Source organism: Prorops nasuta, unplaced genomic scaffold, assembly GCF_024137725.1.
Source record: "Prorops nasuta isolate Cenicafe-Biocafe unplaced genomic scaffold, Cenicafe_Pnas_1.2 PNAS00011, whole genome shotgun sequence".
Taxonomy (NCBI): domain Eukaryota; kingdom Metazoa; phylum Arthropoda; class Insecta; order Hymenoptera; family Bethylidae; genus Prorops; species Prorops nasuta.
This window is the reverse complement of record NW_027116808.1, coordinates 4,358,345-4,376,585: the sequence shown is the minus strand read 5'-3', so window position 1 is coordinate 4,376,585 and position 18,241 is coordinate 4,358,345. Positions and strand designations below refer to the sequence as shown.

Below are 18,241 nucleotides of genomic sequence, written 5' to 3'. Positions count from 1 at the left end.
GTAGCAACACATTTTCGTTTCTCAATTGTTATACATATACCTCGCACGGTATCTATATACGTACGTATACTTGTCGTAACGTCGCGTATGTATGAAAGTATGAACATGTGTATGTACATCCATATAAACCGCCTAAAGTACAGAATGAAGTTAGCTGGAGCATGGATATACTATAGCATATTACACGCATGCGGCGCTGGCGCACTTCTCATTGACGCCACAAAACTCAAGTGATCGATGTATGAACTATTCGTTTAAAATGGATTGGCCGCGATATATTACAAATGTTTTCAAGAATCACTTTTCCCCCATATTTTCGCACTTGTTTTTATGTAAAAATACAAACTATGGTAATAATAATAAGTATCAACAAAGTAAAAATTTCTACTTGGGCATTTTAAAACATTAATTAATAATAGAAGCAAGAGGGAAAAGTAAGTAAATCAATTGTTTTTTAAATATATAACAAGTTTATTAAACAATACGTATTTTTACATTGTGGTATAAATTTTGGCTCCTCTTGTAATAAAATTCTTTTACCATTTAGAGCTGTTCTTTCCACCTCATGGTAATTTTTGTTATAAATTTATCTGTTTAGTAAAACTTCTTAAGTTAAGTAGAATTTACTACATACAGTTTGAAATTTTTACTAAGCAGATAAAGTCTATTGATGCGTAGAGCGACCGGCCCTTATTATTGAACTCTGTAACGAATAAATCTTATGGCACTACGTTTTGCTCCTTATTTTTACTATGAGCTTCTATTTGTATAATTAATTGATATCTGGTTGCACTATATTCATGGAAGAAATTAAATATTTATCCTCTACTAAAAATCGTCTAGTGAACATTATTCTCAAAAATTTTCGTCTTTTAAATTGATATTAAATTAAATTTACAAACTTATTTTTAATTACAATTTTATCTGTTTATATAAAGTGAGCTTTCATGCCGGAAGTCCCAATTGATAAATTTATAACAGATTCGTCATGCTAGTCTCAAAATGTCTGAATAAAAAATAATAGTGCAGAGAATTCAACAATACAAAGAACTCTTAGTCTGTCTTTTTTCTGATCAATAATGATATCTTGCAGAAATACAATTATTACTGCAAAGATACATAGCGTTTTCTTAAAATTTCTTGCAAATCATTACATGGACTATTGGCTCTTTTTACACATAAAGATGGCTCTCCAGAAGACCTATAAAATATTTACATTTAATGTTAAACTATTAGATAATAATAATTTTTATACTGCCAAACATATTCATCTTTATTCACCTTTCAACTTGCTCCGAAGTAGCTTTATCAATTTCTATCAGTATGTTACCTATTGATTTTTGAGATATTAAAAAAGTTTTTTTTTTGTCTTCTAACTTATGCTCTTGTAGACTGGCCCTTCTGGCAATATGAGGTGTACAAGGTAAAGGGTAAGCTAAGGGTAATGGTATGGACTTTACATTCTCACTGCCACTTGCCAAAGAACTGGCTGATGCATCTATAATATTGGACAGGTTTCTTTTTTAATAAAGGAAAAGTTGTATATTAGTCAAATACCTTTTTAAAATATTAAGCTAACATTGAGAGTGTTTACTATTCTTCACAATCACTGATATCTGTTCTCTAAGATCTTGAAGTTCTTGTTCCAATGCGAGTAAACGAACTTCTGACCCAAAATTAATTGGTTCCAGTAAATCTGGTCTGCTCCCTGTGATTATCCTAAAACAGTAGTATATGCAATTAAACAACAATCCACAGGAATAATATTTTTATATTTATAATCTAAGTAATGATTATTATACATCAAAATCTAACCTTGATGATTCAAGACCATTAATATTATTAAGATTATTTGAGCTTGTTTCTTCATTGATCATAGAGCTCGTCATTGAATGTAATGGAGTGACACTAACATATATTTTTGGTGGCGGTCTTAATGGTAAAAATGATCCGATTCTACGTACGATGCTACGTTTCTTTCCATAACATTTAACAGGTTCCATTATCTAACGAAAAATCGATAAAAAATACTATATGTATGATTATGTGTCTATATAATAATTTTCAACGAAGTTGTTTAAAAGTAAGATTGAATATTACTGTATAGGTTAAAATTTGTCATCCTTTCCTCTTTTTAATAAAATCGTTTAAGCTTTTATACAAATGATGTGAAGATTATGAAAGGTTAACGGATGTGGATGTAACGAGCTGACCGAAAACAGTAAGCTGGTAATATAACATGTATATAACTGCGGTATTTTAAAATGAACGAGTAATCATCAATTCATCAACTCATATCACAGAATCACTGTACATACTACGACTACACACACAATCACACAGGAAAAATAGTTCGTGGTTGGATTGGATGAGTTAGGTCATTTGGACGGTTGGAGTGGCTGCAGCCCAATTGGATTTTTTCAAGCTTGTAATGTTCAGCTCTGTTATTGTTAGACTTAATAGGCTTATTGGGTTCCACTTGGAATTGGAGCTTGAATCAACCTTTGAAAATTAACGATTCAGTAAAGTTGCGCTAATATTTATCTCATCCGTGTCAATATATTTTCTATTTCGCAAGTCTTAGCATTCCGTGCTTTCATCGGCTACGCAAAATACCCCAGAGTAGGAGCGAAGAAACAGATGTGTTTAACTCTGTAAATTTAAGTACTATGAATTCTTTTACATAAGACCTCTCTGAATCGAAATAAAGAAGAGTTTCTATAATACTAAGTAAAGAATTTATATCTTTTATAGTTAGAGAGAGATAAACGTATTTTTTCTTACTCTAGCTCTTTAGTGCGATTTAGTTAATGCACTTTGCTATGAAACTGTAAAATTAACAGTCATTTATGATTTAAAATACATCAGCTGCTATGCTTCATTAACAATATTATATACTCAGAAACTAATATGTGCTAGTATATTCTTTTTCCTAATATATTATGAAAAACGCTTTATAAATAATAATAAATAGAATATTTTCATAATATTAATTGCGGATAAAATGACAGAGAATTATAATTATTTATATTTAACTATATATGTATATACAAACAAACACTAAAACTGTAAGTTATATATATGTATATATACTTTTATTTACATTCATACGTAAATCGTTTTCGGTTGTAACGCGATTTTGCTTTTTGTTATTATAATAAATACATATTATGTAACACACACAGCCCTTTATAGTAATAGTTAAGTGTGTAGTTCATACATGTGTATATAATACATATCATACATATATAATACATACGAAATTTTTATTATGCACAATATATAATGTATATATTTTTTATTTATATCTACAGATGTATTTATAAGACTTTCTTTATCTGCTTTATGTACAATAAAATAAGAAAATTGTATTATTTCTATTAACCTTAAATTAGCATTGGCGCACTAAGTGTAGTGTGTGTGTGAAAACCAAATTTATTAAATTTATATATCTTTAGAATTCTTTGCATCAATGCAGTTTTAAATTAACGTTTAAGCGAAAACTTTTAACACGCGCGACGAATTTTATGTGTGCGTTATACACCTTGCTGTATGAAACATTAAAAAATTCTAACGATAGAATCTAAGGATAACAATGTAACATAATATAAATGAAGTTGTTTACATACTGCACATTATTCACATACTCGTAAGATATAATATGTACAGACTTATGTACATACATGAAAGCAATATTAGTTGCTCAAGTATTATGTATTAAAAAACACAATTAATCATCTTATGAACCATATCCATGTTTGTACATATTTACGTAGTTATTTCAAAACATGTGAATAGGTATTTTTGAAATTATTACATAATACAACGATTAAATGCTATTAACAAATATTTTTTAACGTATTGTAACTATGCGATTAAATGCCAAAGTAGAAACTATAACGCTATAATATCTGTCATTGATTGGAAATATCGACCGCTTGCTTATGCGGATTAAATGTAGCGAGAGCATACCTTTTTAATAGCAGATATTAATGCGCGCGTAGCAAGCTTTAAAAAAAAATAACTTATACAATTTGTTTGACAGATGACAAGAAATTCTTGGAAATCCCGTTGAATAAATAGGTACAGCATGTTAAAAGTTGTGTGATCGGTGATTTGATTTATTTATCTTTTAAGCACCAATTCGCACAGCATAATTGATAGATAATAGTTAATTATTTTTATGTACACAGCTCCTTTTTCTATATCAATGTACACTCTTGCAATAATTAAATAATTCAGTCAATTATTACAACTCGTCATCGATTTGCCGATTATTTTTTTTCTTTCTACCGTGGATTTTTTTGTCCAATTGTGCATCTGATTCCTTTGAATATTCTGGGGAATAATTATTGTATGTTTTTGAAAATTCCTGCGTCATATGACTTTTTGTAGTTGGCTTTTCTGCATCAGTATCAGATATCCATACAGGCTGTTTGTGCCCATCCAAAGAATCTGGCTTCCTATTTTCTTGCACGTCCTTATTTTGGCTTTGACTTGCTCTTAATGCATCTTGCCTGGTCTGGACTATATTCTCTAAATATTTTTCATAATGCTTTATCGGACCATCGATATCATCAACGTTCTTATTGATATTATCATTATAAGGCAAAATACTATTCAAAATGTCGCTCGATTTAGCTGGATCTTGACCTGACTTGATATTTTGTAGATCTAAATTTTTTGACATATTCATCTTTTTCAAGGCTTTTCCTATTTCTGACAATATTAGCTCAAATTCATTAATTTTCTTTAAACTTTCCCCCTTACTTTTCTTTAATGAATCTGAATAAGATTTTGTACCTTTCTTTAATTCATCCTTATTAACTTCAGATTGATCATCAACATGGATATCATCAATCTCTGAGCCTTGTTCAGTATTTTTTGTACCAAGATCGCTTTTTTGCACAGCCTCAATTAGAATATCATAATGGGATGCATCGAAATCATTAAGATTCTCTAAAGTGCGTTTAGAACCTTCTAATAATATGCTTTGATATAGCTTATGAATGAACGTGTGAAAATGGTCAAGAAGTGCTATGTGTTGATTAATGGATTCATCCTCACCATCGAACGCCTCCTGCAATAAGTGACGTAGGAACGAGTAATTATTCACCACCGTCTTAATCTTCTCCATTTTGTTTGCAATTGATTTTAAATTTAACACCATAATATCCATATTCGTGAGTAATCGCTGTTTCAACAATTTTTTCCTAGTAATATCCAATAATTGATCTAAGGCAATTTCTACTTTGCTCAATTCTTTAAGGAACCATAAAACTTTGTAGGGTAGATCTGCTTCATTGAGTAGTGCGGTATTTTTAACACCGCGATTTTTAAGGACCCATTTATAATAGCTTGTCAGAATGGAAGTTCTAATCTGATACTGTGCATTACCAAAATATATTTGTTGAACAAAAACTTCTCTCAATTGACGCCATTGCTTTTCTAGCAAATCGCTCTCTTTCTTTACTACGACAGCAGGTATATCAGAGACAACGGCTATCCTTATTTCGCCACCAAGAGAATCGTTGATAATTTCAGCGGATAAATGACGATAATTGATAATGTTTTTCTGCACATCCCCTTTCTCCTTCACCGCTTCATTTTCATCTGATGCTTCTATCTCCTCTCTATTCTCTTTCTCTTCCACTGATTGCGTTAACCGAGTAGGCTCCTTATCGTCCTCATTACTAGTAGTAGCTTTCGAATTATGTGTTAATATTGTTTGCCGGTTTAAAAATGATCTTAGCGATCCTTTTAATCTCTCAAACATCGAAAGATCGGTAGGTGCTTTTAGCTGAACTTCATCTTTTGGTATAAACTCACCTATGAAATGAATTAATAATGTCAATACGAATTTAATGTATTATTCATTGTATAGATATTATATGTTAAGCATTAAAGAGATTACGCATTTTTTTGCTATTTACCAATGGAGACTTCGAGGTCCTCATTGCCGGATCCAACAATAGCCTTCATCAGCTCATTTGCTTCTGCACTGAAGAGAAAAACGAACGGTATCGTTATGTCATCCAATTCTTTTCCGTCACCTGTCATGGCAAACATAGGAGATGTCGCTGCACTAGATCCAACTACATTGTCCAGTACAATACCGGCGATTGCTCCAGCCTTTTGAATTCTTCGAGCCTACCAGGTAATTGCATATGATCAATGAAAAACGTTAATATCTTATTGGACATATATATATATATATATATATGGTTATAGCTAAATAAAATCATTTATACCTTTTCTATGAACATACAATTTCCGCGACCCGTAACTGCCACTTTCCCTACCAATTTATCCTCATTTAGCAAGTCTGTACAAGCATCCGATGGATAAGTGAATACGATCCTTCCACTGGTTTTGCCAAAGCTTTGAATATCTGGTCCAAATCGTGCAGGACCCGCTAAGAGTACTACTTCTCGAGGAGGATTTGTCTTTGGCTTGATAAACGATACGGCCTGTGGTTTTGTTTCGATTTGCTGTGACTGCATTCTACTTAATTCAGCCATTTCCTGCATAAATAAGAAACCTTCCTCCGAATCTTGAGGTGTTTTTGCCTAAATATGAACGTATTTATTTATTTGTTGTCGTATTAATGCTTCCATGTACTAGCGTATAAAATACGTAGTAGAAAATTTAAATAAATGTATAATTAATATTATTACGTTAGAAAAGGTGTGTAGTAATTGCACTCGTCCATCGGCCAATGTTAAAATGGTTATTCCCATATCACTTAACATTTTCAGATGCTCTAAATTATTAGCCTGTTAGAAAGTAAGTAATAATGAGTTATAATAAACTAAGGAAAACATTGAAATCAGATATTAGCTATAGTAAAAAGGTATATACTTGAAATTGTGCAGCACTCAGTCTTCTTCGCTTATTTCGTCTTGGACAAACGTCTTCGACCATGTTTCTCAAAGGTTGCCTCACTGATGCTGGGAATAAGTGTAGACTATTAGGACAGGTGCGATCGAGTTCGTCTACGTGTACAATATCTCTCTCGAAGTCTTGCTAGATTTTGTTAAATTGCAAACAATTACTTATTTAAAAAATGGGTTTTAGGATTATGAGCATCTAACATACTATATATTTAGCATATGAATGGCTAATGAAACTTTACTTACAGAAGAAACGTTTGTTCGCACGGATGCTAATGTCAATGGTAGTAGATGACCCTCAGTGGTAAAAATGAATTCGTCTAAATCTAGAACCAACTCATTAGGTTCGGCGAATAATAAAAAGAGGTATTTAAAAGTCTCCGATAAAACGAAACTGTCCATTGTGTCATCGTGTTTATTGGTCCTAACGTCGGAAACCGCTGCATAGCCACAAGGTACTCTGGCATAAGTTTGTAGGCTTTTCAATACTTTTTGACCGACGCCTAAATAATAATGATCACCAGTTGCTTTATATAAGAAATACGTTGACTCTAAGAACTCTGGTCTTAATGGGTGATGACCCCAATGTACCTGTGATGGACATTCAATGTATAGGGTAAGATTATGATTATAATGATTGCGTCATAACATATTTAATTGTAAGAAATACTTGAAAATCTGTGGTAAAAGCTTCTGGTATAAAATTATGCCTTTGCATTACTTGATAAAGCATCTCGTGCGTCTCCACCGCTGGCTTAATATCTCCTTTAAGAACCTACAAGAATAAAATTAATAATTTATTTTAATGTAATATGATCGTTTCTAGACACGGTTTACCTGTAAGCCTGGCCAGAAAGCTAATAAAGCATCCATGAAATTTTTTGAATTGGTATTTGGCCGGTGCATGTGTACATCCAGTAACATTGGCCCTTGACTAATGTATTTCATTATAGCTTGATAATGTTTGTTGAAACGACCCAAATATTTTTCATCACCTACGGAAGAATTGTTAATATAAATGGAATATAATAAATTTAAAAAATATCAAATTACCTAATAAAATATAGGCTTTAAGGCAGTATTCGTAATATGAGTCGATACCCGCCCCGACTCCAGAGTCTCTTCTCACCCAATCACCAGAGTTTACATTTAACACAGAGCCCATTAAATCTGTACCACGATGACGCATTCTCCATAGGACATCCATGGCTTTTTGTGCTTTTTCCTTATAGATATAAAATCATGAACCATAAATCATTATTGTAAGTTCAGATTACTCACTATTAAATACATATATGTTGTACCTCAAAAATTGGTTCTCCAGTTAATCTGGATAATGCTGCCATTTCTAAAATCATGCTGCCCGCACAAGCGGTGCAAGTTTCTCGTGAGACTTCGATCGGAACACCTTTCATTCCATGCCTCAGGTTTATCTGAAACACACATAACAATAAGCTTGAACTGTTTCAAATGTGCAATTGAAAATAATAATCTTTTTGTGCATAATTACTCTGCCATATGGTATTCCAGTTGTTGTATTAAAAGCTGGTAAAAATCTGTACCCCAAATCTTTGGCCATATTTAGGAGTTCTCCACGATACCATGGCATTATATCAGCTCGCTGTTGCAAATATTCTGATAAGATATGACCACTGAGAAGACCACTGTTAAATAAAATTTCCCAATTTTATTATTAATAAGTAAGAATTTTAGAACAGTTAAAAATTTATCATAGAACAGAGCCTTCAATCTTACCCTAGTATACGGATGTTAGTCTCAAACAACGATACAATGACATCTGTATCAAAAGTAACATCTTTAACAACGAGTTTAACAGCATTCTCAAATTCTTCCAGATCTCCCAACACCTAAAATGTAATAAAAACTATATGATTGGATAATACAATTTTTAATAGATTTTAAAAAAAAATTTATGATTTAGAGAGGACAATTGGAAAGCCTTCACTCATCTATAAGAACACAATGAGTAATATGGGATGTATATTAATTGGCTAACCAATGTCAAATCAATAATACTGAATTGAGTTTCCCTCTAATCTACAAATTTTTATTAAAAATATTTTTGACTGAACCATAAGATTTGGAGATATTTGCATGAATTAATTATTTTGTCGCATCCTGTATGTGAAATATTGGTATAACTTACCACAAGTGTGTCTAACGTATCAACTAATGTCAGTGAGAAGCTAAAAATATACAATGAAAAATAAAGATGATTTTCATAAAAATAATAAGAAAGTTTCATTAAGACTATCTTACTTTCCAAGTGTTGAATCAATATCGCCTCTGCTTGGTTCTGAACCTCTGTACCTTCCTTTACAACTTAATGGCATTAACTCATCAGCAGGATAAGCATTATCCTTTAAAAAAAAAGAAGCTACATTATGAAAATACTAACAAACGTAGATGATTTAAATTATATTTACCATATATGCATTATATGCATGATAAAACATGTCCCTTGACTCTTCCCTACAAAAAATAATTTAACATGTATACAAATGAATATTGCAAAGTTAGTTATGGCTTATCGGTAACAAGTAATATACTTTAAAGCTTCTCTTTCCTCTTTACTCATGTATTCAACTACATTATCTTCTGTTGTTGCTGCATGAAGTATTTGTATAGTGAATCCAAATATAATGATTCCCCAAATACAGAAATGAAGCTCCATTTTTAACAAGATGCACATCACTTTTTGTCAAGAGCTTTTACTTACAAGAGGGTACATATTTTTTCTTGTACAGCAAGTGTTGTTTTATCTATATTTTTTATAAGAAGCTCGAACTATCAGTAAGTACAGATTGAAGATAGTACTCCTATTTTGACTCTCTTATTTGAATAAAACAAATCATTTTCCCAATTGATAATGTACAGAAAATTTTTAAGACAATGATATTCAGGCATATGTTTTATATATAAATAAAGTATTATTTAAAAAGAAATACAGCTCAGGTGATTGCGTATTTACATCAAGGACAAATGATGTGGCCGTCGTTAATTTGTCGATGATTGAATTGAAATAAGAGTACGTATTTTTTTGCCATATGCGTTCGTTGTCTAATTCATTACGACATTGTCATAAAATTATTTGAAATTATTCATTATTTCGGGTAATGTAAAAATTATTAGTATACCAAAATTTGATACGTTTCAGTTGCTTCAATTACCACACTGCTCTATTTGCTTTGAAAAGATAATTTTTTAATATTTTTTTGTGACAAAATTGGGGGGCTTTTATCCAGTTATATGTTTACACATACATACTACAGTGTCTACAGCAGTCTACACTGTCTACAGTATAACAGCGTATACTACACAAAACATACTTCTGCACATTATATGTATACATAGAATTCATCGCACCATCGTACATATCTGAACCTGCTGTGTACTGCTAAGCTAACTGCTGCTAACCTCTTTAGTTGAGACCAGTTGAGAACTTGAGACTAGCTAAACTAGTATTAACATTAAAAAACTATTGTTATGAAGAATCACGTGAATAATAACAATTAGGTACTATATCCTATATAAATTATTATAATCTCTTTGAATTATTTCAATTCTATATTTAATGTTTTTCTCGTGTCACTTAAGTGTAATCCGATGAAAAACTATGATTTTAATTGTAAAATAGGGAGATTTGTTGAGATTGAAATTTGCTAGATATTAAAGAAGAATGTGTATAGTTTGTGTGACCAGAGTATATGTAAACTTTCTGCAAAAGTATCAGGTGTTTGTAAGTGTGTTGGTGATTTGATTTTCGCAGTATTAGAAGAGCAGGTAGAGGAGAAAAAAAATAGTGGACTTATAACTTACAACCAAACAAATAATTTGAAATAATTTCCGAATTTACGTAATTTAATCGTTATTGCTCTATGTCTAAAAGATAGGGAGGCATAAATACTATGAAATATTAAATCGTTGGTTTTTTAGCTATAGTAACTTTTCAATTATAGTTGTATGTAACATACACTGTGAGAATTTCTGGACACAGTGCATACCGACTATACTGGCGGCGTGCATATGGCTCGTATGGACATCTATCCCGACTGATTTCTGTACCACAACGCAGCGTATTTTAAAAGAATAAGAAAGTAAATACCGGCAAAATGAGTGTCTACTTACAATTCATTTCAATACAAGATGGTAATATTGTAGAGTGCATTTGCATGTTCTTAATTAAGGAAAAATAAAAGAAATGGAATTTTTATTGATGCTTCCAAACGTTATTCCTTGTTCTAATGCTTAATACAATTTTCAGATGGCAATTCTATAATTGGGGCAGCGAGTATGACAGATAGGCATTGGACAGGATCAATTCGTTATTACAATGATCATTCTAATTATAACATAGATAATTCTGCTGTTACAATAAAAATAGACAGTGGGGCTTCTTGTGGAGCATTTCTTGATCATGAGAGATTTATAGTGGGCGAGGATAGTGGTAATTTACAAATATTTGAAAAATGTGATAATACAGATTCAATACCAGAAATGCATAGCATAGCAAATGCCTGCCAACATGATGATGGCCTTGTATCCCTCTCAGTATTTTCTGACAAGTCTCATACTGTCACTGGTGGCATGGATTATTGGTAGGATAAGAAGCATATTTTTAATGTAACTAATTCTAATTCTTACTGACATACATTAAAATTATTCTCTATAGCATAAAAATTTGGAATGTGTCCGAGTTATTATCGGTTAATACATTTCAGTTTGCTCATACAAATATAGTGACTAGTGTTGATACAAAACCTAATTCAAATTCTACTTTTGTGTCTACATCTCTTGATCAGGAAGCCCTAATTTGGGACATAAGGCTACCCTTGCCTGCATACAGTTAGTGAATAAAAAAAGAACAAAAATTAATCATTACTTTTGTTTTATGTTGTTGCAAGAATGTAAATGAATTTTTAGGTGTCTTAAAAAAAAATTGTGGCCTTACAACATCAACATGGAATATACAAGCAGAAAATATTTTAGCCATTGGTGCTGAAGATGGGCATATTTCAATAATAGACATAAGGCAAGCTAATGAAGTTGTGTGGGAAATTCCTATTTTGGATCGACCACTAAACAAAATTCTTTACAATTCGAATTCTAAAAAGTAATTAAAATTGTAATATTTAAATCTTATAATAATATTAACATTTATGGACATATTAAGGAGTTACTATTGTATTTTAGATCTGATGAAATTAGTTGTTGTGGTGACAATAATTTAGTTGTGGTGGTTGATACCAAAAAATGCAAAGCCAATGAGATACCAATAATTTATGAGAGTTCTATACATAAAGATTTTGTGCGTGATCTTGCTTGGCACAATGATTACTTATTCACATGTTCATGGGACAATACAGTACAAAAACATTTGCCATAGTTGTTTAAAATTATATATAATCATATTATATGTTCATTACTACCTATCCTTTTCCTTTTTTCACAGTATTTTTTTAATAAGTGGTTTAAATAAAAACATGTTTCTATTATTTGCGTTTTTTAATTTTGCTTTGGACTTAATATTCTTTCTATTCAAACCCTAATATTTCTAGATATGTGAAAGGATTTTGACAATCGGTCCCTTATGTATTAGCAAACAAAAATTGCACCCGATAAAATCATGTACACTTGTAGTACAAAATAAGTCAATGTTTATCAAGAGTCTATAAGAGTGGCTTTCGAATATCGATAATTAAAATGAGTTCTTATATTGAGTTAATATAATTAATGTTCAATTATGAAATTTATTGCTTTAGAAAATACGGTGCGGAGAAACGTTCTTGCATTATACGAACAGTCCTCGCAATATTATTTCAGAACAATTCGAAATAATAAGCGAAACTATCATATGGGCAAAGGTTTGGAAACGTTTCATATAAAATTAAGTATAATGTAAAGTCATTGCTATACATTTGTAATATGAAATGGTCATATACATGATTCTGTAAAAATATTGAGAGGAACAAACTTAATCTGAATATTACATATATATTCGGGTTCTACCCTTTGAAAAATTTGTTTTACGTTATAATAATATTTAGCAAAATCTTTATATACAATTTATAATACCTATTGGGATATATAGAACTACATTTAATTAATTGATTCAACATTAAGCTTATCGCTCATTCATTCTCATAAATTTACGACCCATTTTGTATTTAAGTTAATTTTCTTTCAACGCAATTACAAATACAATTTCTCTCATTCCCTCTTTCCACATTTATTCATTTAAATAGTTAATGAGCAAATATAGTGTTTTAAGATCGGAATTGTTCATCGTCGTCTTCCGCTCTTATGTCACCGTAAATAAATATATTACGATGCGCTTTTTCGGCTTCATCCTCCGCATTCTTATACTCCTCCATCTAGAAGTCATATTTGATCATTAGTATCTTAATCTTTTTTGTAACATAGAAAATAATTGTGTTTGATAAAACATACCAATTTTGCAAGGCACTTTAAGCGTTGTCTTTCCACCAATACAAATCCTTCCGAAATCAGTTTTTTTCCAATGTCTTCACTCGTAGTTTTGTTAATAAGAGTTGCCGCATAAAGACTATGGTTCACATGATATTCAACATTTAGTAATAGTATTTTATCCATTACTTCTTTCTTAAAGGCTTCGACTGCTGCTTTTTTTTCGTCAGCCTAAAAAGGGATAAATTATATAAATAACTAATATATTAATATTAAGTAATAGTTGAGGTTTACATAAGCAACAAAAACATACATCCTCCGTAAGACGCACACACGCAAGAACGTATTCATGCGCATATGGCTTGTCAGCTGCAAATCGTGCAGGTAAAGCAGCAACATTGGTTATATTAACGGTTTCCCTGTTACCGTAATCAATGTAAAACACGCTGACATTGGAGCCGGAGATCCTTTCAACTTTAACGCGATACCATTGATCGTCTCCCGTAAACTTGGCTACGGACAAATCGTTTCGCGAAGGCTTATAAGCACCAGGAAGAGGCGGGTTAGCTGCTAATTCCTGGCGTAACTGTAGATTTAAAGTTTCTAGTTTACTGGAATGTTCGACCCTTTGGGCAAAGAAATGAAGCTCGTCGGTCACTTCGGACACTGCCACCTCCTGATACGACAAAACTCTTTCCGGTGCCTGCTTCTCCTCCTCCACCCTCTCATCCTTTATGTGTACTTCTGTTCGATTTTTCCAAATCTAAAATCAAACAGAAAACTGTTGGCTATACAAAAACCTGACATCTAGGGGCAAAACTATAAGTCGATATTCAGTTTTAGGAGGCAAGAATACATGGAAATATTTTATATTGGTTCACGGTACAAATAACTTTTTTTGTATACTTGAATTGTGTATATGTATAAATGTCTAAACCTGCACATACTTACGTTAAGCTTTTTTGCTTTTGCACGTTCCTCCGCGGCTTTAAGCACCCTCGTAAGTTCACCTGAGTCTGGATAAGTGCTGACCTCGGCAAGGCCTTCTTCCACCAATTCGACTGACATGTTTTTACCGTTTACCATTAGCCAACCAATAAATCCGGCTCCTTTAGTCTCCGTGCTTTCAATTTTGATTTCCACATCCCTTTGGAAGCAGCGCTCTTTCGTAAACTTTAAAGCTTCCTCGCCGTATTCATCCCCTTTGGATACACCACCGCCAGGCAAAGGTCTTTGATATCTGGGTGCTCTTATTCCAGCCAAAACGAATGTTATAAGCTTATCTTCTTTCGGTAAGAACAATTTCAATCGAGACCCGCTATTTATATACTCAACAACTGCTTTGATCCCTTGAGCCCGTTTAAAGGATGTGAGATGTGTCTTGGAACTGGCAGGATTATTTGATAAATCTACTAGTCTATGAACTGGTATGTCTTTTTTCGCATGCAACCCGTGCTGAGATTTTTCTGCTTTACTCTCAGCGATAATAAGTAAATTATAATGAGAGGATCGCTGATCATCGTTTTGTCGGTATTTGATTACTCTGGCTAAGCCTTTTGATACCAATGCTTCAGCAATATTCCTGTAAATACAATACGAGATTAACTCACCAGGTAACGTGTAAAATAGGTAAGTTTACTATTGAGAGGATACAGTTACATACGTTTTTCCGTAAGTTACTGTACAACACAATTTTTCTGGAAAATTGTCTTTGGCTGGCTGAATATAATCTGCTACGACTTTAACGGTTTTTCCAATAAAACGTTCACGAAGAAATTCACGTGCCTCAAGCATCCATGGAATATGATAGAGGGGTCTAAAGTCTTTTTGTCTCCCAGAGACATTATTTTCTTCAGGAGTTGTCCTTTTTTCTCGTTGCGGAGGTCGTATACTACTCAAAAAGATTTTCTTCTCCTCACCGTCATCCAATTTTCTGATGACTAATGCATCTGCATTAACAATTTCAATGACAGTACCAGTAAATTCCATCTGAGGTCCTGAAGATGGTTTATAATCCTTCCATATGCGCAGTCTCGCTTCTTTTGCTTTTTTTTCAGCAAGATAAAGCTTTGCTTTGACAGCTGCATCATTGGTTATAGACCAATCCTGAATTTTAGCGAAGCCTTTGCTCAGAAGCATTTCCGCAATATTTCCTGTCAAAAAGAAGTTGAAGTTTGTAAATAACATTTCATAAAATTTTGTTACTTTAATAATAAATTATATTTTAAATTACTAACCATTCGGATGTATAATGCTACCGATAAAATTGTTCTTTATCACGTGTTCAAGCACTATTTCAACTTCTCTATGCAATAAACGACTTTCTACATGGTACAAAGCTTCATCCGCAACTGTATCAGCATTTCCTTGACCATCTTGTAATCTCTTTGGTGTTCCAGGGCACCGAACACCAGACAACATTAATGTTATATAATAAAATTCATCTAATAGGAATGCTTTTATGGTCGATCCATCATGTACATATTCAATAATAGCTTTTACAGGCTTTTTACCATACTTTTCCAATAATATTCTTGGGTCATCCACAGACCATTTAACATCTCTTATATGCTCCGAAGGTGGTGATTGGGACCATTTTCCTTTTCCAGCAGCTTTAGCAGCAGCCTCCAGTTCCAGTAATTTTTTCATCTCAGGACTTGAGCTCTTTTTTACAGAAACTAAGCCCTCTGATACCAATAGCTCCGTTACGTTTTCTCCAGTTGTATCTACATGGAAAAATGGTCAAATAAGTTTTGATTTTACCATCTCCATTGCGGAAATGTCTTCTATTATTAAATAAGAATAATGATTAAACTAGTCAACAAGAATTTTGCCCTACAGATGAAAAAAGGTGTTTTTTATTAATTTATTAATGCTTTAAATGAGTCTTACATTTGAAACATTCTCTATACGTCTAAATTCAGGGGAATTTAAATTTAAATAGAGATATAACTTTAACAGGATATCTCCAAATGGATTTTCTTCTTCAAAAAATGTTTTCTAGAAGTCTATCACATATATATATATATATATTTATTTATAAAATATTTATCTGTCAATCAAAACTCCCATTATATGTATTATAGCAAATCACAAACTTATACATTTTATAAGTTTTTTATTTGTCCTTTTTAAGTATTGTCCCTCTCAAACCCTGCCTGAGAGGATTCATCCAAAGATAGATCTGAGCTCACAGTACAATATATAAAACAGCTATACTTTCTTAGTCTGTAGGACAAAATATAATATTTTTGATGACTAATATTATTAATATTACCTGTACCCAGCCATACTCGTCCATATGCTCTTTCACTATTGATTTCTTTCTCAATAGTATAAACTACATTGCACTGTATAAGTTTCTTTCTTAAAAATTCTCTAGCTTCCCAAGCATAAGGTTGATCTTTACTTTCAATATTACTGAAAAAAATAATTATCAAATTAAATATAGCATAAGTTTACACAATAATTTATTTCTTTTGGTAAAACATTTTACTTACTTATCATTAGCTTTCCTGTGTTCCAGTTTAGGTGCTATAATGTCACATAAAACAATGGTGATAACTGGAGGATAGCAAGAATTTGGCCACTCACTAATGGTTATTTGATCACCCGATGGAACCTACAATAACAATTGTCACAAAACACAAATACAGAATCTAGCATAACACTGCCATATATGAATTGAAGGTGGAATGTCCATATGTTTAAAGATATTCCACCATATTCAAAGGGCAGATAGCATAAATAAAACATTTATTATTGCTTTTACTAATGTCTTTTTTATGCTTTTTAATAATAGTATTTATTAAGGGCGCATACTTAAATATAAATAAAAGTGAATGCATACCTGCTTAACATATCCACGTTTGATTTGTACCTGATTTGCGCTCATGATGTTGCGTATATAGCACAAAAGGAAATAACTAAAAAATAAAAATTGGTTTGTTTATTTTTTTCGATAATATCCCGGCTGTTCAGGGATGAGATGTGGAAGATGAGGGATGAGAGAGGATGTGTGTGTGTGTGTGTGCGTGAGAGAGGAAGAGTTGCAGCTATAAATATGTTTCTGGAGTGTTTTAACAGTTTTAAAGGAGATTTGACAAAAAAATCGTGCTCACGCTAACGCTTAGTCGCAGAGTGTAGATATTTTGCAGGCTGTGCAAGAAGAATGATCAAGCCAAGTGTGAAACGCGGCACAGCACGCCAGACGCTAGCCACGAGCGCGACCTACTACTTACTGGCGCTACCTATTATTATACTACAAACAGGACAACGTTGGAACTTGCTTGACTTGGTGTTGGTGCCCTGGTGGTGATGTGGCAACACGCAACACTTTACCCAACGCACTCTGATGGATCTTTTCAAAACTTTATGAGTTTGTCGCGCCGTCGCTGAGGAAGGATGGGGAAGCACAGTCGGTGGGCATGGTCTCTCTTTCAAAATCAAAGCTATTTATCGGCCATCCAGGGTTTCCACTTTCCAGGCTAATTGACAGATCCAGCGGGCAGCGGCAGTAGTGCCAGTAGTTCCCCAGACTAAATCAAAATCCAGGTAGAGCAAGTCCATCGGTAACCAAAGCTGCCAGAAAAAGAAACGGATAATTTCTTCTCCTAGAATGACCCTCATTCCGTGTTACATAGGAAAAGGGAGGCATGGTGGGGAAGGGAAATTACCCGTTTTTGGCAGCTCTGTCGGTGACGACGGTGACCACAGCACAGCTCGCCGCGGTAGTATCCCATATTGTATGGCAAAAAAGTATTATGACCTAAATGCATTATGACCGAAAAATATTATAGCCGAAAAAGCACTATGTTCAGATCAATGAAAATCTTTCATAAGCATTTTCCTATCACTATGCAAGTCGGTAAATAGCTTACGACAGATTTTCATTGACCTGA

At 32.7% G+C, this 18,241-nt stretch overlaps 4 protein-coding genes across 5 annotated transcripts; 1 reads left to right on the top strand and 3 right to left on the bottom strand.

Annotated features, from left to right (window-relative positions):
* Positions 1-19: 19 nt before the first annotated feature.
* On the bottom strand, positions 20-2,868 carry LOC136777723 (mitochondrial fission regulator 1-like). The gene is made up of 5 exons (XM_066734241.1): positions 2,101-2,868; positions 1,816-2,006; positions 1,580-1,719; positions 1,282-1,498; positions 20-1,201 (listed from the first exon to the last, which is right to left on the bottom strand). Exons 2-5 carry the CDS (start codon positions 2,001-2,003, stop codon positions 1,105-1,107), a joined length of 642 nt encoding a protein of 213 aa, XP_066590338.1. The 5' UTR covers positions 2,004-2,006; positions 2,101-2,868; the 3' UTR covers positions 20-1,104.
* A 415-nt stretch (positions 2,869-3,283) lies between these two features.
* Positions 3,284-9,606, bottom strand: Edem2 (ER degradation enhancer, mannosidase alpha-like 2). 2 transcript variants are annotated; one of them, XM_066734189.1, is made up of 16 exons: positions 9,464-9,606; positions 9,341-9,386; positions 9,174-9,274; positions 9,061-9,100; positions 8,649-8,761; positions 8,404-8,557; positions 8,198-8,326; positions 7,947-8,118; positions 7,731-7,888; positions 7,564-7,668; positions 7,131-7,484; positions 6,862-7,014; positions 6,678-6,776; positions 6,252-6,569; positions 5,934-6,150; positions 3,284-5,829 (listed from the first exon to the last, which is right to left on the bottom strand). In XM_066734189.1, the coding sequence occupies exons 1-16, from the start codon at positions 9,604-9,606 to the stop codon at positions 4,250-4,252; spliced, it is 3,882 nt and encodes a 1,293-aa protein (XP_066590286.1). In that variant the 3' UTR covers positions 3,284-4,249. The 2 variants fall into 2 exon arrangements, with proteins under 2 accessions (XP_066590286.1, XP_066590285.1); XM_066734188.1 differs by having other exon boundaries at positions 6,862-7,026; positions 7,140-7,484.
* A 1,315-nt stretch (positions 9,607-10,921) lies between these two features.
* Positions 10,922-12,491, top strand: LOC136777718 (methylosome protein WDR77-like). The gene is made up of 5 exons (XM_066734234.1): positions 10,922-11,063; positions 11,179-11,512; positions 11,587-11,759; positions 11,838-12,027; positions 12,108-12,491. The coding sequence occupies exons 1-5, from the start codon at positions 11,027-11,029 to the stop codon at positions 12,298-12,300; spliced, it is 927 nt and encodes a 308-aa protein (XP_066590331.1). The 5' UTR covers positions 10,922-11,026; the 3' UTR covers positions 12,301-12,491.
* A 153-nt stretch (positions 12,492-12,644) lies between these two features.
* Positions 12,645-17,621, bottom strand: Tudor-SN (Staphylococcal nuclease domain-containing protein 1). The gene is made up of 10 exons (XM_066734197.1): positions 17,462-17,621; positions 17,191-17,266; positions 16,841-16,962; positions 16,618-16,760; positions 15,578-16,066; positions 15,004-15,493; positions 14,292-14,922; positions 13,654-14,103; positions 13,365-13,571; positions 12,645-13,288 (listed from the first exon to the last, which is right to left on the bottom strand). The coding sequence occupies exons 2-10, from the start codon at positions 17,233-17,235 to the stop codon at positions 13,181-13,183; spliced, it is 2,685 nt and encodes an 894-aa protein (XP_066590294.1). The 5' UTR covers positions 17,236-17,266; positions 17,462-17,621; the 3' UTR covers positions 12,645-13,180.
* Between the last annotated feature and the right edge of the window lie 620 nt (positions 17,622-18,241).